The sequence below is a fragment of the Cheilinus undulatus genome, linkage group 8 (assembly GCF_018320785.1).
Source record: "Cheilinus undulatus linkage group 8, ASM1832078v1, whole genome shotgun sequence".
NCBI classification, from domain to species: domain Eukaryota; kingdom Metazoa; phylum Chordata; class Actinopteri; order Labriformes; family Labridae; genus Cheilinus; species Cheilinus undulatus.
In genome coordinates this window covers 32,200,137-32,224,093 of record NC_054872.1, presented here as the reverse complement: position 1 = coordinate 32,224,093, position 23,957 = coordinate 32,200,137, and the positions used below count along the sequence as shown (strand labels likewise).

The 23,957-nt window shown below is 39.9% G+C and overlaps 1 protein-coding gene across 3 annotated transcripts; it reads left to right on the top strand.

Moving 5' to 3' along the window:
• The first annotated feature begins 108 nt into the window (after positions 1–108).
• On the top strand, positions 109–23,888 carry arhgef5 (Rho guanine nucleotide exchange factor (GEF) 5). 3 transcript variants are annotated; one of them, XM_041793187.1, is made up of 16 exons: positions 117–218; positions 4,655–5,288; positions 9,972–13,349; positions 13,852–13,900; positions 14,167–14,216; positions 15,349–15,713; positions 17,175–17,335; positions 17,661–17,813; positions 17,988–18,117; positions 18,210–18,284; positions 18,374–18,463; positions 20,146–20,288; positions 22,274–22,417; positions 22,511–22,581; positions 22,946–23,050; positions 23,177–23,888. In XM_041793187.1, exons 3-16 carry the CDS (start codon positions 9,992–9,994, stop codon positions 23,317–23,319), a joined length of 5,037 nt encoding a protein of 1,678 aa, XP_041649121.1. In that variant the 5' UTR covers positions 117–218; positions 4,655–5,288; positions 9,972–9,991; the 3' UTR covers positions 23,320–23,888. The 3 variants fall into 3 exon arrangements, 2 of the variants coding, with proteins under 2 accessions (XP_041649121.1, XP_041649122.1); XM_041793188.1 differs by having other exon boundaries at positions 118–218; positions 9,972–12,719; XR_005992203.1 differs by lacking the exons at positions 22,511–22,581; positions 22,946–23,050; positions 23,177–23,888 and having other exon boundaries at positions 109–218; positions 20,146–20,549; positions 22,274–22,404.
• The last annotated feature ends 69 nt before the right edge of the window (positions 23,889–23,957 follow it).

Sequence of the window (23,957 nt, the reverse complement as noted above, 5' to 3'; positions counted from 1 at the left end):
GCGCATGTGACAAATGCGCTAATATCGCGCGGCCAATGAGCGCGAGCTGAGTCCGATTACACCCTCGTCAGCTGACCAGGGAAAGTTTAGTTAAAATATAGAGAGCTCGAAAATTCATGGCGATATTCGGCTTTAAATGTGCTTCCTAAGCGTCCATGTGTCTACAAAACCCCACATGTCTTTAGTACAACTGGATTCACCCATCTACACCCATTCACGTAAGTGTCGTATTTCAAAAACGTTAAATTTATAACTTTAAGTTTTTCTTTAAACCTATTGCCACTTTTGGATTAGCAAACTGAATTTAAATAAAATCAAGGGAAATTGCTGCGTCTGTTTTTGTGGCCAAAAAAGTATGGATTATTGCAATTTTAGCAAAATACACTAAGGGTTATAACGCAGGCCGTAAAACCAAGAGTGGTCAATTGCAGATTTTTTGGGGGGGTTGTCAATGCTAACTTTTAAACGTATCAAATGGGGTAAACTTTACTCAAAATTGCTATAAAACTCCTGCACGCCGTCCATTGGTACTGTTTCCATACAGAAATATCGACAATGAATTTGTGCAATTTAGACAGCTTGGCCTAGCTAGCCAAGGGGCACTTAGTTATTTTTTCTTGGGCCAGTGGATCCTTTGAAGTTTCCCAATATTCAATCATTTGATTGGCTTTTACAAATTCTATAAATTAAATGATATATGATCCATATTAGAACATGAAGCTGGTGTTTGACTTTGTTGTCTTCATAGTTTCAGCTCAAGGTGGTAGTGTCATTCTAATTCTGTAAACAAACATTTTGACAAGAACTTATTAATGTGTTTTAGTGACCAAATTGAGACAGCACTGCTAATGAGAAACATATTGGCAACCAAAATAACAATGATGCCTGGATATATAATGCCCCAATGGATTACAACTGAAAATAGCAGTACCAATAACATTTCAGCCAGGGCCACACAGAGGTCCCTGAGATCTGATTGGCCTCCCCAGAATCTTGAAAATGATTGTCTGTTTGCCTTGTCAGCCATTAACAGGCTATATAGGCATACTCAATTACTAAAAGCACACCGACTGGTTTTACTGACTATAATTCCCTCAAAACGTGGTATATAAAAATGGCCCCACCATCCTTATCTATTTCTGTATTTGGCCCTCTGTGAAAAATGTTTGGACACCCCTGATCTAAGCTTTGAGAAAAAGTTGATGCCAGAGTTTTACCATGTTCATGTCTTAAGTTGAGTTAATGTATGCTAGCCATTGTCAGGTATGGCAGATAGCATGCAAACAATACATCAGATAATATGCAAACAATAAGCACACATTTCATGGCAGTCAATTCAGCAGGTATTGAGATATTTCACTATAAACCACATTTGTGGACCTTGTGGTAGAAATCAAGATGACTTTACCTAAAAAATGCTTTACATGCTTTTGACTTAGGATCTGACAGGGTATCCCTAAGTCAGTAGGCTTAATTGAAGTGCTGTGTTAATGGAAAAACATTAAACAATTACCAGGCCAACAGACAGACATTTCAATATATCCATGTCCCGTAGAGTACAACTATCATACTGCAGCACTTAATTGCATCAAATCATACTTCTTAAAGTTCCTTTATTTGTAAGTGTGTTGCATGTGGGTTTTGCACTATAGAGTGGTGGGCTATTGATATTTGATCTATACTTAAAGATACACCAGAAGTTTGTAAAACATTATAACTGGTTTTCAGTGTAAAGGAGCTAAAAATGATATGAAAAGCAGTTTAAAAAATGGTGAAATGGCTTAAACCTAAAGGTATAAGACACTGTTTCAGGTGTAACTCGTACATGTCTATATGATTAATTTCCTGTTGTTTGACTTTGGAGGATTTTATTGATGACACCGTAGTTAATCATTTGAAAGGCCTTGGTAAGGTCTTTTTATCACCCAAGGTATTTCATCATTACCCTCTCAGACTCCATTTTACAATCCTTTGCCTACAGTTATGACCTAATCTTCTCTTTTCCTGTAAAGTTTATCAGTGTAAAACAAACTCAAGCCCTAAAAAGTGTCCTCTAACTTAATACATCAAGAAGTAGTAGTCTTCATAGTTTTAACTGTGATTGAATCATCATTTCCAGCAATGTTAGAGATTGCACAAACTTTGAGGAAAAATGCATAATCTTAAAAAGTATGTGGTCTTGTGTAACTATGTGTAATATGAGAAAATCATTTAGTTTTGTATTTTTAGTCATATTTATCATATATTTGTTTATACTTTATTTTAGTAATTTCACATTCAGACCTTACAAAGTAGAGGATTTGAATATTCAGTTGACTATTTTGGCTTTAACAGCACTTTTCAAGAGTCTACAACAACACAGAGCTTGTGTCTTCACAGTCATGCTTTCCTCATGTTTTCAATTTATCAGGAATTTCAGTACAAACAACCTTTAACCTGCAAATAATCTGACCAGATTGACTAACCTGAAACAATGGCTGTTCTTTTTATCATGAATTGGTTTGTACTCTCCTAAAGGAATCACAAAGTGACAAGATTAAAGGTTAAAAAGACTTTTATTGATGTATTCAGCCAAACTGTTCTCATTAACTTCAGTACTTAATTTGTGTATGCAAAACATTTTAAGCCTTTTGTTTCCATATAACGACAGTTTTGTCTTTAGGGAAATAAGTTTGACTTGGTGGAAGAACACATATTCAATTGAAAATCACTCTCAACCCCCATAAAAAATAAGATAAAAAATAAGGAAACAACTATATTTTCAAACATTTCTGTCTCATCTTTAAACATTTTTATTTTAAATTTTTTATATTTTTGGATATTTTGGTCTACATATTTCTTTAAACATCCATCCTACCCAGGAAATCAGTGATTTGACTTCAGTAAGTAACTTAATGCCAATACTACCTGATTATTATTACACTCTAATTTAGTGGGAACTGTGAATTTGTATGCAGTTGATAAAGGATTGCATAACTGCAGATCATCCTCCACCTTCAGCCTTGCCTGGTACTTGCTTTTGATCATTGTTTGTGCCATAAACCTGCTCTTGCAGAAGCTGTCTTTAGTGTTTACGATGCTAAATGTCTCTGTTACCTTCAGAGACCAGAATTTCTTATACTTCCTGTTAAAACATCTGCCTAGTTTTGGTCACTAGACTTAGTGCTTTGTTTAAATATGACACTAGGGTTTACACAGCCTTACGCTGTCATTAGCTTGTACATCTTCTGCAAATTAAATTGGATGTTGAGCATCATCAGGACCAATGTCGGAAAATCCTAACTTTAATAGCTGACTCTTCAGTATAGTCTCTGTAGTGACTATAAATCTGTCCACAGCAGAAGGTGGAAAAGCAAATCATTTTTCTGGTTTATGGTTCCGTGCCTCCCCTTAACTCCTGTGGGGCCCCCCTACTTAAGAATCTACCTATATCACCTGGAAATATTGGCCGTCAGTGGAGTTTAAGGTTGGACCGACAGCCTACGTTAGCGGAAGTCTTTTTCTTTATTTATCATCACTCCTTACACTTTAATGTTTGTTTTAAGGGATGTAATGTGTTAATTTGTTCATCCTCAAAGTTTAGATTGTGTGTTTTAAGGATGTAAGTTTTAGGTCTGAACTACGTTTAGATATGGATTTTGGCTGAAATTATTTTGTAAATATCAGTATATGGGATATTGGTAAAAATCCAATATTGTGCACCCCGAAATGTGAATAAACAGATGGGAACAGAAAATAATCTATAATTTAGTCATGGAATCAGTGTAAATGTCTTAAAGTAAAATGAATGAGCCTTGTTATGGCACTGTTGCAAAAATCTGCACAGACCCAGAGTGGAAAATGTGTCTGCTTGTGTTCACACATGCAGCCTTTCTGAGAAATTTCTGCAAGTTTTCTGGAGTTCTGTGCAAGCATGAATAATGATTATGATATGTTACACTGACTTGCCAAGACAAGTGTCTTCTGACAGCTATTTTAATACATCACAACTTGATAGTTCATTTTAAAAAAGGCACAAAAATTATGAAGAGGTAATGAGAAACAACAGTCTGAAACTTCTATTGGAAAACTACTGTTTCAAACACATTATTGGCCCTGGAGTATATTCCTTATGTTTAGTTTAGTTGCAGCTTTTGATATCACAACTCAAAGTGTGTTGGGCTATTTTACAAATGCTCATATTAGAAACTGTAGAAATTGAAATAAAGAAACTGAATGATTGAAGGCAAATCAAGCAAAACCTAAACCTTCCAAGCTTTTCAGTGAAACAAGGGAACAAATGAGTGTGAAAGTGCCAGGACTTGTTTCTTATATCAAGTGGTGTTGATCTCATAGTCACAGTACTCTGACCTACAATCTTAAGTCTCCTCAGTCAACGTGGGAACGCTGTCATTGTTTTACAAATCACTCACTGATCACTCTTGTAATCACCCTCCCTCTGGTTTCCTGCTCTGCCATTGCTCAATCTTGTATTTCTAAAATCTCCAGCATGTTTGAGAGAGTTTGTGTTTTCCCTTCTTCCCCCTCTTTACTAGCTCTCGGGGGAATGTAGGAAAGTTTTTATAGGCTTCAGTAAGCTCTCCACTTCTTGCGTGTGCTCTAAAATCTTCCCTCTCTGTTTCCCCTCCCCCTACTCTTTCTTGTGTTATCACAGCTCTTACCTTACCTGGCTGTGTGCTGTGCAGACACACCCAGCTACTCCATGTCAACCAATCGCAGCCCAGAGACAGAGACACTAAGGAGGTGTATTTCCTGTGTTTCGTGAGAGAAGAATGGGACAGGAGAAAGGAGAGAGTTGTGTACTTCTTTTTTTGTGTTTTTGCCAGGGGGGGTCCACTCAGGCGATCATCATAGGGGAGGGAAAGGGACTTCAATAGTGGAGACTAAATACTTTAACGTGATTTATCTGCCGTCAGTTCCCTGTTCACCTACAGCGACTGAGAGGAGAAGACAGAGAGAAAGGAGGAGGGGAAAGATAAGTGTCAATCTGTTCAGACTTGTTTGGGAATTTGAGGAAGGAGGGGACGTGGGGAGAGACAGAGAGAGAGGCAGCAAGAGGGAAAGTAAGGAGCGAGCAGGCGTAAACATTAAATTTCACCACAAGAGTTTACACATTGTTAGAAAAAAGAACAAGGAAGTTTGGATTTGGTGGAAAAAGGAGGGCATTTGATGTGTCATGTAGACAATGTGATACAGGGGATGAATTCTTGTGTGTTGTGCAATCCCATGCTTCTGAACTGAACTGAACCAGGGGAAGACTGCAGATCTCCCCAGGACACTACATTCAGGTGAGTGGCTTTGTAACACCATTGTTGGATTTCTGATTAACACACAGGTTAGGTAGATTTCTTCTGGTTTGGACATAGATTAAGTCTCAGCTTAGTTGTGGTTTGCGTGTTACATGCCGTGCCTATGTGTCACAGGCCCTCGCTTTCTGAAAGGCTTCTTTTGGTATGTGGTGCTTTGCAGGTCTGTGCTGCATTCTTGTTGAACTGTAAAAGGGTGTCACCTTTTTCTCTGGCATGCATCTTATTTTTCTGCTATTAAGTTACTGTACGACCGGATCAACCTTTAATTTAAACTCTGCCTTTAGCTCCAAAGTTCAAGTGTAACAATGAAACAAATAAGACAATTAAAAGACTGAAAAACAAATTGAAAACACAGCAAAAATGTGACTGTGATATACACTCATTAGCTACAACAGTAAGGCCACAAATGCAATCCAGTGCAACATTTCCACCAAAATTGACTCTTACAAAACTTCAACATTTATGTGGAATTTGACAAAAAGGTAATAATTCTGCTTTAGGGGAATTATTGGTGGCGCACTAGAGCAGTGATTCTTCACTGGTGTAGCCTCAGGACCCACCAACACCATCACAACCCAAATATCAGAACATTTTCCACCACTCAGATCAATATAATGAGAAATGTTTCAGTTTGGACCTTCAGTGAGACAAAACACATGACACAAGGCAAACATGTTTGAAAAGCTCCTCATTACTGAGGCCCTTACAGGACATACATGCCATACATTTAATGTTGCTCCATTTCCCATGATAACATGGTCATTTTGGTTGTTTGCTAGAGCAGTTGTTGTCAACTTCTTGAGCTACAGAACCCACCATCAACTTCTCAAGGAGAATTGCAACCCAAATTTTGGTGATGTTTTGGTCAGTCAGATGTTTTTAGTAAAAAGTAGTAGAGTGTGGGCCCTAATACAGAACAAAAGACAGTGAAACAGGGAAAACATGCATGTTTTTAGAGAGTCTCATAGACTATTTGGCACAATTTTTTCCCTAGACATACCACCGCAACCCACTGAAAAAGGGCCTCATGACTAGGGCTGAATGATTTGCAAGAATAATTTAATTGTGATCCCCCCCCCCCCAAATATTGCAACTGCAGTTTAATACAGTTACACAGTTTAATATTCTTGGGTTAATCGTATGTATTTTTCAACAAATTCAAGCAATAAATAATTCCATAAATAAGACCATGTGTATTAAATACAATGAAATCATTTTAGAAGAAACTAATCCATAGTAGCATGAATCTGAATATGGGGATGCTACAAGCTTTAAGCTATAAAGGAGGCAGCTGGAGTGGGGGAGGTCAGGCTGGCTACCAGCTGATTACAGCTGGGGTTTGACTTTCATGAAGTAACACCAGGCTTCATCAGTTTTAGATAAAATGAGCTTACTGTTTTTGCTTGGATTGCAAATGTTGTGTCATTTGCTTTGTTTAAGGGCATTATCATTTTTATGTCACTTATTTTGATTAAGAAAAATGTACACAAACGCAAAAAGGAGGATTTTTGTGAACCACTGTCAAAAAAAAGGCACTTCAATGTTTGCATGATGTGCATAAAATCTCTGCCGCTGCAAAGAAAAAAAAAAAAGATTAATTAAACTGCTATTTGGACACATTTCAAGTTAAAGTAATATTGCTATTTCTGCAATTTGAAAATTTGAGCAGGCCATATTGCGATTTTAATCTAATTTTCCCAGCCCTACTCGTGACCCACCAGTTGAGAACCACTGTTTTAGAGATCTTGGGAGGAATTAACTCATTATCATGTACAAACAACATTGTTATCAGAAAAACGAGGATTTGAATGCTTTAGACTCTCGAGAAAACTCTTAAAATTACTTGTTATCATGGGAAAATAAAGTAAAATCAGTTGAATGGATTTATACCCAATAAGGGTTTTCATATGTCAGTGCTGCTCACCGAAACCAGTGCCATAACCCACTTCTGGGTCATGATTGACAATTATTGTACTACTCATTTACTACTCATGCATGTGGCTAAATATAGAGGCCAAAACATTAGGAAACCCTTGAATTAAACACACTCCAGTACAACAAAACAAACTTTCTTTGACTTTGGTGATAAATATAAAAAAAATATCCCCCCCTTTCCTGATCTTGTTCCTAAAACTATTTTCACTAATTAGCCAGCTGATGAAATGTAGTGCAACATTTCTACCAAAAATTCTACTTTAAAAGTCTTTTTTTTTTCCTCAATTTTTGTTGATAAAGTCCAAAAGGAGATAATTCTACTCAGGATTTATTTCTTAAGTCTTTAGAAAAATAAAAAAATACAATCATAACCTTCCTTTAACATATTTACAAAATCTTGACAACTATACACCATCAAGCATAACAGCATGACCCTATTTGCAATGTAATGCAATCCTATATAACAGTTTACCATAAATTCTACTTTGTCACAGCTTTTTATTTACAGATTTTGTTATCATGGTCAAAAAGATGATCAGAATTCTACTTTACACTTATTTGGATATTGTCTTGGGTGGTTGCGTGCCACACAAGTGTTTTGAATTAGAGGTGTTCTATTTTGCCCTTTCCATTAACGTTTAAAAGGAGAACAAAATATTAGGAACACCTTCAATGGTCAGTGTTCCAATAGCAGACAACCAGCTGCTAGGACATAAATAATGAAATAAAGTAGAATGATCACCTTTCAGACCATGGCAACAAAATCTTAGACTGTAGCCGCAATGTGAAAGTAGAATTTATGCTAAATATGCCATATTTCATTGCAAAAGTCTGCATAAGTGGTAATGTTGTTATGGCTGATCATTGTATGTAACTAATGTTACTGCTGTCTTTGATTATCCTTAGTAGCTAGCTGCAGTATTTCACCTCTATTATTTATCAGCTCTTGATTTGTTTTTTAATATCTAGTATTGATATTGTAGTGGGAGATAGTAGTATACTAGAGCAGGAGTTCACAAACTTTTCAGAATAGCAGTTCCAGAGACAGGGGACCCTCACTCTACCTGAGGGTGGGTGAGGCATAGTTGAACACAGTTGTGCACATTCAGGAATAGTCATGTGTGGACTTGGGTTTTAAGGATTTTTTAAACATTACTTTGATTTCAGCATTAAAAAAAATCAACAACCATGGTTTTGTTTTAAATTGAACTGCTTTCATTTATATGTTTTACAAAAATTAGTAAAATTTCAAATTTTAAAACCATTTGAAATATTCATTGGTTTTTGGAATGCATCTCATGACCCCCTCACAGTGTCTTGTGACCCCCACTTTGGGAACCGTTGTACTTTAGTGCATTTAAAATGAAGAAGTATTCCTAATATTTTTACCACCATATAAGCATATATAAGGGGAGCAAAATATAATATTAGGATGGTTGAGGCTTTGAGAAAGTTGAGCTATCTGTAAAATCAAACAATACTGATACCTGTTTTAACATGACTGCAAAAAAATAGAACTTTTAGGCATCCAGTATTGGGTGTTTTCTTGTTTTTAATCAGCAAAGATTGCAGGCAAACTCCTGAGCATTGTTTGAATTTGACACATACAGTACTGTGCAGAACTTTCAGGCATTAACGGCCTGGACCACTTTGTCAAGAAACACACATGGTTTGTGGTCCTAATTGTTTTTATCTCTTTATTAGCAGTTATTATTCTCTCTTATTGCTGTTATATATATCTGGCGGTGTGGCTGTTCTGGGACCCCCCTGCTTATCCACAAACCTGTGTAGAAAACATCAAGTAGGAACAGCAGATGTTCCTGCCTTTCCTGCGCCTATAAGAAAAGCCTGAGGCTTGGCAAGAAGCAACAGAAAACCCCAGGGCAGAGCAGGCATCAGTAACAACAGAATGACATTGATTAAGTCAGACATAGCATAAAGAACGAGCTGGGGTGGAGGAGTGTTGCAAAAAGCAGCTTGTAGAGGGAGTAGTAAAGCATAGCCAGGCTAGAGCAGTTTAAATATTGCAGCCTGAGTGACATTAGCCAATAGCATGCTTAGAGTGATCTGGCAGTCAGCTGATAAGGTCTTGTATGAGAACAGCTGATCTCACTTATATGGCAGCACTTGACTTCACTGCCTGCTTGAACTAACACTTAAGTAGATGTGGCGAACCCCGGTCTTGATCTGGATTGCAAGGGGCATGGGAACATAATCTGATGAAAAGTTCAACATTTTAAGGTGGAGTCAAAAGTGAATGTGACGAGTGAGCATGTCTTAGGGTACCATCTGGGTGGGTAGTAGGGTTTCCACAAGGCTGTGGCCCGATAATTTCCAGGGGTGAAAAGGCCTGGAAATAAGAGATTCCATCAAGCTTGACCTTGGCTGTCGGGCGACACACATGTCAACATGTGTCGTGCTTGACTCTGGTCACAAAATTCAAGTCAGTCTTTTTCTGTTCTATTGATCAATAAGAAAACAGAGTTTGCATAGTTTAAAAACATGGGGGTTTAAAAGTGTCAAAGTCCAGAATATTTGGACAAACTTTGGATAAAACTGTTGTATTATTGGCTTGCAGTAGCTTGCATGGGTGATCACAACCACATAGCAGATTGGTAAAAGGTTTTTGTTTGCAGACCCTTCTCATCCTGTCTAACTTGATTAAAAATGACTTTATTCCTTGTGTCTGATTTTAAAATGATTGAATTTGGCATTGGTGTCTTACAGGTGCTCCAAAATATGACACTATGGGGACCAAAAGGCCCAGCGGCAACCTCTTTGACACATTATCTAAAATAAACACATCAGACTGCAAGCTCCAGCCAGGTGGAAAAGTCTCCCGGGATCCAAGTCCCAGACCAGCGATGACCGCCCAGTCAGACCGAGATAGAGACCGTGAAGGGGACTGGAAGAGAGAGAGGGACATGGAGAAAATGAGAGACAAAGCAAGATATAAAGATGCAGACCCACGGGATAGATACTATGAAAGAGATCAGGCTCCTGTGCCCAGGCAGAGGGAGAGGGAAGGAGAAAGGGACAGGAGAGAGAGAGAAAGGAGACAAGATGACGACATGAGAGGACGCGGGAGGCCACTGTCCAATCTGGAGAAGGAGTCAGAAAAAGAGGTGGAGAGGGGGATGAAGAAAGGTGACACATTTCCAAGAACGAGAAAAAGCAGCCCAGAAGGTGGACGAAGAATGACGTCCGCCTCTGAGATGAAGGACAGAGTGGAAAGGAGGCCGAGAGAGAGACCGAAAAGACCAGAAGGAGACAACTGGGAGAGGGCATGGGAGAGAGAGAGGTACAGAGAGAGGGAAAGAGAGGATTTCCGAAACAGGGCAAGGGAAGAGGGACGGAGGCCTGTAGAGGGGGACAAACCACGACCAAGGGAGAGATTTCAAGAGCCGGACGCTGGTTTTCAAGACAGAAGGAGAGAGGGTGATACATATGAGAGAAGAGAAAGGGATGGAGGTAGAAGAAGAGAAAAGCCAAGGCCTGATATGGAAAAGAGAGATGCTAGGAGGCCTTCTCCAAGTAGAAGAATGGACAGAGACATTTACAATGACAGAAAGGGGAGAGAGACGGCCCAAAAGGAGGGTAAGAGGGATACCAGGAGTGAAGGAGACAGCGATGAGAGAGAGCGAAGGAGGGAGAGAGTGAGGGACAGAGAGAGGGAGGAGTTGACATATCAACAAAGCCGGAGCGAAGGGGACAATAAGGGCAGAACGGAGAGGGGCAGATACGAGGACGAGGACAGAAACAGATACAGAGACAGAGAGGCGGATCAGTCAAGGCGGAGGAAGGTGGAGAAAGAGAGGGAGAGGTACAGAGAGACAGAAAAGGAGAGAGAAAGATGGATGGAAGACAGATACAGGGAGTATGATCAGAGACGAAGCAGGGACACAAAGGAAAGAGAGGCAGATCCAGGTAAGAGAAACCGAGCCCAGAACGATACAGCTCCTAGGCCGCCTCCACGAGCCCAGAGCAGTGGTGAGTGGAGCAGCGACATGGACAGCAGTGAGGTCAGGCACAGAAGAGGCCGAGACAGTTACGAAGAGAGTGGAAGAGGGGGAGAAGATGAGAGAAAGTCAGAGAGAAGTCGAGGGGAGGCGACTGAGCAGAGAAGGATGTGGTTAGAGCCACAGAGGAGTAAGAATAGTAAGGAAGAACTTGTAGACAGAGAGCGGGAGAGGAGGATGGAGTGGGAAAAGGAGGGGCAAAGGGCAAAAGAGGAACCAGATAAGAGGCACAGAGGAAGGGATGAATACAGCAGAGAAAAAAAAAGGGAGTCAGAGGGTGTGAGCATAGACAGAGAGGAGGTGGAAGAATTCTGGAGAGAAGGAGATAAAGCAGGGAAGGAACGTCTGTCTGACAGCGATGGAGGGATAGAGGGAAGCTGGCGGAGAAGGGATGCAGAAGGAGAGAATGTAACTGATAACACAGAGGAGAGTGACAGAGAGGAAGAGGGTGGCAGCGATTACTGGCCACGTAGTGAAGGCAGCGAAGAAGGAGGAAGTGAAACAGGGTGGAAGCTAGACAGAGACAGAATGTTGTCAGGAGAGGACGGGTTTGTGACGGTGTCCAGTGGCGAGGATGACAGAGAGGAGGAAGAGTTTGAGGACTGTCAGGAATTCTGGGAAAGTGGACGGTCATATGATGAACACTCACCTGTTGCTTTCAAGGGGGAGGAGAGGGAAGAGACAGACGATGGAGGGAAAGAGAAGCAGCCGAAGTATGTCTTCTGTGTGATTGGGCAAACGCTGCCTCGGACACAAAAGAGGGACATGTCACCGTCACAAGTTGATGAGAAAGAGGGAGTGGAAAGACGTGAACCAAGTTTTAAAAGTAGTCATCGTTTTAGTGATGACAACACGCAGCAACCTCAGGATGACCTGGGAAGATCTGACCGGATCGCCAGTGAAACATCCGACAACGGACAAAGAGTGTCATCAGAGACTGGTGGAGTAACCAAGGGAAAAGTGGAGCATCCTTATGAGGAAATAGGAACATTTAAAAGAGACTCACAGACTGAAAGACTGCTCATAGAGTGGAGAGAGAAAAACAAAGGGGAAAACAGAGGGAACGAGAGTAATTCCCCACTTCCATCTAATCCCTACGCTGATGTTTTCTCCCAAGTGGATTTTGAGCAAATTCAACCCATCTTGGACGGGATTAAGTCTGGAGCGATGAGTCCTGAGGAGGTGGAGGCCATCCGGATTCGAATGAGCGGTGCGTGGAGCATGTCCGAGGAGCCAAAGCGGCATTCCCAAGCGCCTCACCTTAAATGGGCCAAAAATGTGGTGCGAGAGATCCTGGGACGCTCTGAGGATCAGGCTTTGGAGGAGCCGATCGCTGATGTAAAAGAAGAGGAGGTGGAAGAAGAGATGTCTGTTTTAAGGTCGGACCAGGAGCACTCAGAACCAGAGCAGGAGGAGGAGGTGGAGGAGGAGCTGTTGGAAGAGGAGGGATTGAGAGGTATGCGGCAGAACCGAGCCGACATGCATGCTGACCAGTTCTCGGCTATGCATGGTGACACATCTACATACACTCATGCTGACACATTGTTAGACTCAGAGGGGAAGGAGGATCGCAAAATGGACAAACAGACTGAAGAAAGGGCAGATGTAGTGGTGAAAATTAGCAGAGAGAAAGGGGATGAAGGTGAGCAATCAGAAATGGATGAAAGAGTACGCAAACAGAAGGAAGTAGAGATGTATTTATCTGTTAGCAACACGCTGTACAAGCCGAACAGCTGCCCCATTCTTACCTATGACACAGAGTCTGACCGCCTCTCTCCTAGAGCGGGTGAGGGGCAAGAAGTCGAGGAAAAAATGGGGGATAGTGAAGAAGAAAAGCAGGGAGTTGAAACTGAAGAAAGGGGTACAGCTGATGAGGTGGGACAGACCGGGGAGGGGGTAATTGTAGCAGACAGGAAAACAAACGGAGGGACGCTGACCAGCAGCTGCAGTTTTCGAGATTTGGGCCCTGAGGCCCGTTTTCGGAGACGTGGGATCCGTAAGACCACTGAAAGAAGAAAAGAAGAGCTTGTAGAAGAAGAGGAAGGTGTTGGAAGGGATCGCAGAACCAGAATATTCTCAACAACAGGTAAAGAGAGGGGACGGAGGAAGAAAACATCACTTTAATACTCAAATGTTGAATTCCACTCTAGCTTCTCTTCTTTATCTTCTAATAAAGTCAAGTGGTTTTGGTCTTGAGCACCTTCACAAAGAAAAAAAATTAAAATCAATCAGTACACCTCATTAGTATGCGTTTTTTCCCCAATCATGATGAATGAAAATCTTCCAGCTAATAAATCACTGTGTTGTGATTACAGGTAGTGGGAGGAGATAGTGTAGGTGGGGAGAACCAGAAACATGAGCTTAAAGGCTTGGCTTGATCCTGGTCTCGGACATAACACGAGACACAAGCTTAGGAAACACTGATTATACCTGGATTTATTGAATCTTATTTATTTTTTCTATTTATTTATTTACTATTTATTAATTTTTAAAAATTTATTTTAGAACTTAATTCAAACTTAACTGGAGTTTAGTGGTAGGCATGTTTTTGTATCATGTTGCGTCAAACAGATATTTTTATATTATAGATGATGATGAAGACGATCGGAGTAAAAGCTGGGGAGAAGTTGAGCTCAGGTGAGTGAAATCTTTTTATACATCACACAATACAACGTGTTTTGGCTGACATTGTTACCAGGTTAACATGAATCTGTTTTAACTGAGCATCCATGATTTTAAAAACTGTCATGGTGTAGTGGGATAATGCTGAAGAAGTTGCTAAAAGGTTTAGGATCAGAGTGGTTGTTTTCTTGATATTAATCTCCTAGAGAATTTATATTAACTAACTTTGGTACTTTTCACTGATGTATCTAATTGATTATTGTGACTCTTTTGTCCTCTAGGAATGTTTTGGACACAATTGACAGAAGAAAAAGGAACTCAAGGTTTTTCAGTGAGTAACTCCATTTAATCTTGCTTTTGTCATGCACTTTTCAAGATTTATTTTGGTGCTTTTCAGCCTTAACTTAGAGAAGACAAGATAGTGGATAGGGCAGGACACCAGAGAGAAAGAGTGACATGCAGGAAAGGGATCATGGGTCTGACTTGTGCCTGGGCTGCTTGCATGTTAAACCAGCTGTCACATTTTAAAAACAGAATGTTTTCAATTCATGTGACATTAGTTGCCATTTGAATTGTACATGTGTAATTTTTAATTGTGTAGTTTTACTTAAATATACATTGATTCATATTTCACTCCATAAATCACTTTTTTATGACTATACTTAGCATTTGCATTGATTTCGACATTATTTTTACATCTACATTGTATTTTATTTGCAATTTTCTTCTTTTTTGGTCCTTTTTAACCCCCATTTCTTATCAGCAGCCTAAAATAGACAGTGAAGGAAGGCATGGGTCATTGCAGTCATGAGTTAGATTTGTCTAGTTGAGCCACCATGAGGCTGTTAAATTAATTTCTGACTTTTAAAAGAAAGTGTTGTTTCAGTTCTAGTCTTAACCATGATTATTACTGAGGTATATACGTGACTTGCCTTCAGATCATATCTCCTTCAGCTGTTTCCAGGAAAATCATGACGCGGTTGAGAATTTCCCTTCAGTCTGCGTGATTCACCTGTGCGTCGACACAGCCTCAATAGCAGTTAATCTAAAATGTTTCCTCAAAGTTTAATGTAACACACAAATGAAAGGAAAAGGAGGTTTAACTGACAGCAAGCTCACGCCCGTAAAAAAGAAACTTAAAACAAGTTTTATGGCAATGAGCTCTTTGACCTGTGATTCATGTTGATATTGCGAGAAATGGGACAAGAGAGTCTGTGTATGTATTTGTGTGTCTGTGCAAGCCACAGACAGGTTTGTGCAAGCATTCATATCGTCAAACTTGAAGGAAAAACAGCTGCTGCTGCGACTTTGCATTCCGACAAGTACGTGTAAAAGGAATGTTAAGTACAAACAACTCTTGGTTAACACACTCTGTCTCTCTGCTCTGCTTTGCTTCCTGTTTGATTCACCCTTATTTTCATGGCTCTTAATTTTATTTTCTGCTGTCTGTGCTTTCCTCCCAGATGCTGCCCAGCTCTATCAGCAGTACAGCGAGGCCGCGCAGAACTTTGAGATCCTGCGTCAGGCCCGCTCATCCGATGTCATCTCAGTATGTGAGGACGCCCCGAGGTCCCCCATTCCCTCACCCCCTCCTGCACGCAGACCCCTACCTCCCCTGCCTACTGTCCGGCACCCACACTCCTTGTCCCACACAGGCTCTGTCACCAGTGCCAAAAGCTTGCCTCTCCCCGAGCCCCCGAGGAGGTCTTCCTCCCCACGTCTCTCCATCTCTCTCACACAGTCGGCCACATTGTGGAGGGAGCTGCCGGGTGTTAGAAACAGTACTGAGCTGGAGGAGCTCACAGAAGACCAGAGACGACTACAAGAGGTAGGAAAAGCAGCCTTCTGCACAAACAAAAGTCAATAAAACCATTTCATGGCAGAAATTCCAAATGCAGGCAGTGAGAAGGAGTTAGTCGCCCTTTTCCCCCTGAATTTTATTGAGAAAGGAATATTTTTAGTAAAAGAAATCTTGAAATCTGAATAAGAAGGCTTCATGATTCAACTCTTCAAAATCAGAATGCAAAAAGAAGGAAAAATGGAAGATTACTTGCAAATCAAGTCTGTGGCAGTCAAAAGTGAAAAGCTGTGGCACTCTCATGTATCAAAAAATGTGACTGCCATTTCTATCATTGACTTTGATTGCACGTAATGTGGATAGTCATCTTTTCTTTCTTTTGCATCCTGAAGAGCATCTTATCCTGGTTACAACATCCTAGACATTTTCGACTCCATGTAGCACTCACTCTCTTTTTTCTATATTCAAAATAAGAATTTTGAATTCGTGGCATTAAGAGACATTTCTGGAAAATCCTGCCATAACAAATCCTGAGAAAAATACTCTAATTTATTTCAGTCTTCATAATTGAATTATTTTTTGCACTTTACATCTTTTATCCAGCTTCTACTGAGGATTTTCATAGGGACAGGCCTATTGCCTATTAGCTCAGACTACAGGTGCAACTTTGTATGATGTTGGTTTACTTGCTTCAAAGCTGTCCCTATACAAATAAATACTAAATATACAGATAACCAATAAGTAAATACTCATTAAACATCCATTTTTTAATCTGACTTGCTCACATTGATGTATTTATGCACACTAAGTATTCAACTAAGGCAAAAAGTAGATATGTATGCTTTTCTTGGGTAGCATTTTTGCCTTAATGAAATTCAGGTGAATCCTTTGGCAAGTTAATGCATGACAGTTGTGTTTTATCTTTCCAGAAACTCTTTCCTGTGGCTCTGAGGTGCCTGAATTTTCTTCTAAAAATTATCAGTTGCAGTTTAAAGTGATTCACCTCCTCGTGCTTTTCTGCCACTAACTGTTTTGGCGTCATCTCACATCAGCAGATTTTCTGTTTCTTCTCCATTTCCTATTGATTTTCTGGAAATATTTTGACTCCCATGAATCATCCTGCAGCTGTTATTGCCTCACACTTACACTTACAAACTACATAAATTACATGACATATGCCCATGCTTGCCTCATCCAAGAATAACCCTACCATCAGCCCCACTTCTTTTCTTTGAAGGACAGTGTCTCAAAATGGAGGATTTATTGTGCTGACATCCTGCTTTTTTTTTTTTCCCTGACTGAAAGTGTTTGACAGACATGGCTGCATCTTCTTTGGAACTGCCTGTTGTGAAATCTGTTAGTCACATCCCTGCTAAAATGGCTCAAGGGGGATGAGAGGTGCCAAGCCTCTGATTATCTGCTCTTATTAACTGACTCATACGCAATTAATATTCTCACGTGCATCTCTCTGCTTTGTTTTTCTCTTTGAAGGTGAGGTTTGAGATGGTGACCTCAGAGGCCTCCTACTGCCGGAGTTTAGACATTGTTGTTGAACACTTTGTCAAGTGCAAACAGCTGGGGGCGCTGTTGACCACTCAGGACAGGAACTGGCTGTTTTCCCGGCTGGCTGATGTTCGTGCCATCAGTCACAGGTCAGACATGTTTCTCATTACTGAAGGCAACTTCTTCATAGTGAGCTTAGTCAGTATTTGGATACGTGCTTTAGAAGTGATTATCAAGCTGAAGAAAAGCATCAGAAATTGTAAATGGACAAATGTACTTGTATTAAGTCTTTATTTATTGACTTTTTTCCTCTCCAAAGTACTTGAAACATCTATTTTTTGTTTGCTACTGTCTCCCTGTAGCATTTTTTGTCTCTGTTTTGCCCTTGGTGTCCTAAGTGTCACCTTTTGACTTTTTTCAATGTTATTTCACCAATAAATGGCTCATAGATAATCATTGTGATTTCTTTTTTAGCTTTTTATCAAAGCTGGAGGAGCGGGTGGAATCAAACATCATGCATTTTACTGTGTGTGACATTATTGCTCGCCACTGTCAGCGTTTCAAAATGGTCTATGTGCCCTACCTCACCAACCAGTCCTATCAGGACGCCACCTACCAGAGACTCATGTAAGCCCCTTAGTATTGTTTTATATTTGTAGGAGAAGGGTCGTATCCCTTTTTTTATCATCGATAAAGAAAAGATCAAAGAAAATTCGGTTCAATAAATCTGATTTGAATCTGTTGTAAAGCCTGCTGTATGTTTTTAAATCTTTATACCCTAAATTTGTCTTTTTCTTTCAGGAATGAGAACCAAGGGTTCAAGCGGATTGTGGAGAAACTAGAGAGGAGTCCTGTCTGTCAGAGACTTCCCCTTCGATCCTTCCTTGTCCTTCCCTTTCAGAGGATCACAAGAATAAAGCTGCTGGTTCAAGTATGTGTGGCTAAAGTGTACTATTCACAATAGCAACACTGAGTCTTGTAACTCTGACCTCACTTTAACACATGTTCACTGATTGTTTGCAGAACATTGTGAAGAGAACGACTCCTGGTACTCCAGAGGCCACTCATGCCATTAAAGCTATGAAACTTCTAGAGAAGGTACATCAGCTTCTGCTTTACTTTAATAACACTAAAAATCTTCCAGGGTTGGTGATTAACCTTTTTTCTTTATTTATGTTCTCCTTTAGTTGATTCAGGAAAGTAATGACAGCATCACTCAGATGAAGAGCATTGAGTCCCTGGTTTCTCTCAGCGCTAAGGTGGACTTTGAGTGCAGGGTGAGTAGAGCGACGGTCGACCATGATTTGATGATATTATATTGAGCATTGTTTTAATTTTCTAACATTTAAATGTCCAAAGTTTAAGGATGAATTTTTTTAATCCAATTCCAACATTGTTGGTACCAACACATCCGGTAACTACTGTACCGAACGAAAGAGACAGGTTTTGGTGCCTCATTTCAGTAAGTTGCCACCCTGACATGATCCCCTACTACTCTAAAGGAAAGGCACGTATGTGCTCTTGTTGTATTACAGGAGAGCATGAATGTTTTAATTGTTTTGCTATCTAAAGCAAAATCTCAGCATCCCTGCTCTCCATGCATGTTCCTACCGAGAACACAGTCACACAGACTGACACATTTATTTCGTTGTTTATCTCTGATGCAACGCCTCTATGGGAAATCTACTTCATAAAGACGTTACATCTGTTTCCTTTACTTATACTGTATGTTTTGTTGGCATCTTTTTAAGATATTTACAATAAAGAGACTGTTTTTATTCACCTGCCAACTTTTAAATCTTATCCTTTCAAGAGTATCAATTCAGGCTCTGTTTTGACTCCAGCATCATTTAGAAAGTATCGATTTTCGTATCGATTTAGCACTGGTATTGGAAGAAATACAAACAATGCCCAACCCTATTAGAGTTCTAGGATTCTTGGACACTAAGAAATTCAACTAGCATTTTGTGCTGCCTTTGTATTTTGATAACTTGAGGCTATGGCACCAGTAAGGGATTAACTTAAAAATGTATTTATTGTTTATTTTAGATGAATTTTTACACTCTGTACTGGTCGATATATTGAAGCCCTGTCTGCTCTCAGGTTGTCAAAATAAGATTTGCACATAACTGAAATAATTCTGTAACGCTTGTGTAAAATTTATAGAAAGGTCTTTTGTTAAGAACACATGTGAAGGTCCATTTTGTTAGGATTTTGTTAAAAGTTAACAGTATAGTACGGCAGTGTATCACTCACATGGGCGGGGGGGGCTTGAAGGAAAAAAAGCTTGGGAACCCATCATTGCAGTCAATAACAGCAAGGATCATTTGCTCTATCTATTCTAGAGATGGCACAGAGCAACAGTAGCAGTGATGGGAAACAAGAAGGGATGCAGTATGCTCACTGAATGCAGCCAGAGGACAACACAACTTGATGTAGAGCTAAAGTAGCTAGATTATCGGCGATTGTTGAAGTAAAACTTCATATCAGATAATCTGCCTATTGCCAAATATTTCCCCCTGAATTTGGCATTTGTCAACGCCTAGTGTTCATTGTATGCTACTTACTGGATCTGAATTCTAATTTTGTTCATGTGTATATCATCCCTGTCATTAGACACTGTCCCTCCACTGATAAAATAAATCTAGAATAAATCTAGTTATAGTAGTCAATAGGTATATGATTTATCTACAGCCAAAATAGTGCAGAAACACAAGATCCATAAGTTTGCGTGTTTTTAAATATATTAAAAATGTATTTGTGTGAAAATATGCCAGATAAAGACTGAAAGAGATTTTAAAAACATTGTGTATGTTCTGTGATAATATGATGAAATTGCCTTTACTTTTGGTCCACTCACTCCCTCTCAGATACATAAAAACTTAATTGATGGAGCAGTTCAAGAATTAATTATTAATCTTATTGTCTTTTTTGTATTTTCTGTTTGTGTGTTTTTCAGACTCTTCCTCTGATCAGTCAGTCTCGGAGGCTGGTGCGAGAAGGGCCTGTCACTGAACTGATGGATTTCTCTCTGAAGGACACAGAGAGGAGCATTTACTTGCATCTTTTCACTGACTACCTGCTAGTTTCAATACAAAAAGAGTTGGTCAACAGAAAACTTTTTCCATTTTCAAAATAATCCATCCAATTTAACACAATGTACACTTCTCTCCAAAAATATAAGAACGGCAAGGCCACTTCCTTTATTTTTGCTGTAGACTGAAAACATTTGGGTTTGACATCAAAAGATGAATATGAGACAAGAGGTCGACATTTCAGCTTCTTATTTCCAGGTATTTACATCTGGATCTGATACACGACTTAGGAGATGGGACCTTCTATTTGAACCCACCCATTTTTCATGTGAGCAAAAGTATTGGAACATGTGACTGACAGGTGTGTTTTGTCGTCCAAGCGTGTCCTATTACATTGATTATTCACACAATGAATAGTGCTGAATGTTGGAACTCAGTTTTAGATTTGGGGTTTTCCTGTGCAGACTGCATTTATAGTTAGAGGTGTAAACAATATAAAAAAACAGAGAGCTGTCTATGGATGCAAAAGAAGCAACTGTGAAGCTGAGAGAAGATGGAAAATCAATCAGAGCCATTGAGCAAACATTGGCCATACCCAGTATAACCATTAGGAATGTCCTAGAGAAGAAAGAAACCACTGGTGTACTCAGTAACAGATGTAAATGGGTAGACCAAGAAAAACAGCATCAGTTGACAACAGAAACACTGTGAGCGCTGTAAAGAAAGACCCTAAAACAACGGTTAGTGACATCAGCAACAACCTCCAGAGGGCAGGAGTGGAGGTTTCACTCTACTGTTCACAGACGACTTCATGAACAAAAGTACAGAGACTACACCAGAAGATGCAAACCACTCATTAGCAAAAAGAGCGGGAAGACCAGGCTGGAATTTACCAAAATATACAGAGAAGGGCCTCAAAAATTTGGGACAAAGTTTTATGAACAGATGAGACAAAGATGAACCTTTACCAAAGTTATGGAAAGGCTAAAGTTTGTAGAAAGAAGGGGTCTGCTCATGATTCCAAACACAAGCTCATCTGTGGAACACAGTGGAGGTAATGTCATGGCTTGGGCTTGCATGGATTCTTCTGGGACGGGCTCATTAATCTTCACTGATGATGTAACACATGATTGCAGCAGAAATGAACTCAGAAGTCTACAGAAACATTTTGTGTTCCAATTTAAAATAAGATGCAACACACTGATTGGAAGATCCTTCATCATGCAGCACGATAATGACCCAAAACACACTGGCTAAACAACAAAAGAGTTCATCAGGGGCAAGAAGTGGAAGGTTTTAGACTGGCCAAGTCAGTCTTCAGATTTAAACCCTGTAGCACATGCATTTTGATTGCTACAAAGGAGACTGAAGGGAGTAACCCCCAAAACAAACAACTGAAAGAGGCTGTGGTGAAATCCTGGAAAAGCGTCACAAAAGAGGAATGCTAAAGTTTGGTGATGTCAGTGGGTCCCAGGCTTGATGCAGTTACTACAAGAAAAGGATCTGCAACCAAATATTAAGTCTTATTCATTTTTTAGGCCTTTTGTGCCTTTATTGGATAGAGGAGGACAGTGGATAGACTCAGAAACAGGGACAAGAGAGTGGGGAGAGACATGCAGCAAAGGGCCACAGGTCGCTCGCATACATGGGGCGTGACTTAAACCACTCCACCATCTGCGTGCCCCAGTCTTATTCACTTTAATCAATTTCAAGTCTATCTGTTCCAGTACTTTTCCTCACCTAAAAATGTGGTGTTCTGTTACAAATAAAGCTATCTTCTAAGTTGTGTATCAGATCCAGATGTAAATACCTGGAAATAAAAGCTGAAATGTTGGATCTCTTGTCTTGTATCCATCTTTTGATGTCAAACCCAAATGTTTTCAGTCTGCAGCAAAAGTAAAGGATTTGGGCCCACTGTTCCAATACTTTTGGAGGGGACTGTATATTACTACATCCTGTTTACCTCCATGTCCTTAGTCTGTTATCCTTCATCTTGTCTCCGCCCTGACTTCCTCCACCTCATTTATCTTCTCTGCTGCCTGTTTCTTTCAGAGGAGGACGTTTCACTGTGATTGACCACGCTCCTGTGTCAGAGCTGCGTGCAGAAAACTGTCGCGTTAAACTCCACTCCCTCCAGAAAAACCTGATCCGGCTTCACATGTCGAACAAAGCCCTGCTGCTAAGGACTGACACACAGTAAGTAACTGAGACGATGAAGGAGATAGGTTGAATCTCCCAGTGAATTAAGTTTGTTTATTATAAACCAATGCTTCCTTTTTCTCCCTTCAGGAGTGATAAGCTACGTTGGATATCAGCTCTTTCCAGGCCACATTCTGAAGTAGATTTTTCTGCTGCACAAGGTGAAATATTACAAACATAATTTTTCTTAAGAAGTGCTGCATGTTGACATGAAAGTCAAATGAGTGAACACTTCAGTTTTTAACTTTCAAATTCAGAGCCTTCAGTAAAACAGTGATTATTATATGTCTACTAGTCAAAAAATTGTTTTGTGGAGCATTCTATTTATACAGTATGTCATATCATATAGAAGTAATAAGGGGGCTATGGAGGGCGGCTGTCTGTTCTGATTATGTAAAAATTAGAGATAGTAGCTTAACATGTTTTAGTAACTTAATTCCCTAAGCATTATTTGATTTGTAATATTGAATCTAAAAGGTCTCAATGAGTTTTAAACCTGACCCCTCTGATCTTTGATCCTAACAGATTTTCCTCAGATGCAGTGCATTCGAGCCTTTGTTGCCCAGCAGCCTGATGAGTTGTCTTTGGAAAAAGCTGATGTCATTCTGGTGCACCAACAGAGCAGTGATCGTAAGACCTTTAAGCTACTTTTTCAGTTTTTCTGTGCAAAATTTGATGGTAGAACTGAGCTGGACCTGTTAATATTTGAAAAATAAGCACTGAGTAACACTGTGTTGTATTCTCCCTTCCTTCCAGATTGGGTAGAGGGGACCAGACTGTCTGATCGGCATCGTGGATGGGTGCCGGAGTCCCATTTGGACACAATAAGCAACTCTAGAGTCCGGCAACGCAACCTGTCAGATGCTCTAAAACTGACAACAGCCACAGCTGCCATTTGATCAGAACACTGAGAATGGGACTAAACAGAGATGTGAATGCATCAAAAAGGATATGACTCTCATTTTTATACTCCACACTGCTGGAAAAAAAGATGATGAACATTCAGTGCATCAAATGGGAATACCTGTTGTTGAATTGTTCACTGGAGAGCAGCAGCTGAAATGCAGTAAAAATGCATCTCACTGCAGCATTGGGACTGACTTGTTTCACTTGCTGAAACAATTAATTGCCATAGAGCAATGTGTGAACTGCTGAGGGCTGCCTGAAAGACACTAAGAACTTTGTGACTCTACTTAGTGTGTACTTTAACACATCAATTAACTGGTGTTTAAAGAAATTTAGTTTTAAAAGGGACTTCTCCTCTTCCAAGAAAGGTTGGCAAATGTATTATTATTTGTGTATACTGAACAGAAATGTTTAAATTTAGTGAATGGTGCATGTCTGATGAAGAGCTGACCAAGATGCAAAATATGCAAGACATTTTAAGATGTACAGATCTTACAAAGTGAGGACATTTCAGTAAATTCAGAATGGTGACAATAAAATCCTATTTTAAATATAAACTCCATACTAAGAGTGCTCTGTGACTTATTTCATACATATTCACGTTGCCTTTTGTGCAGAATGCATGTGATGA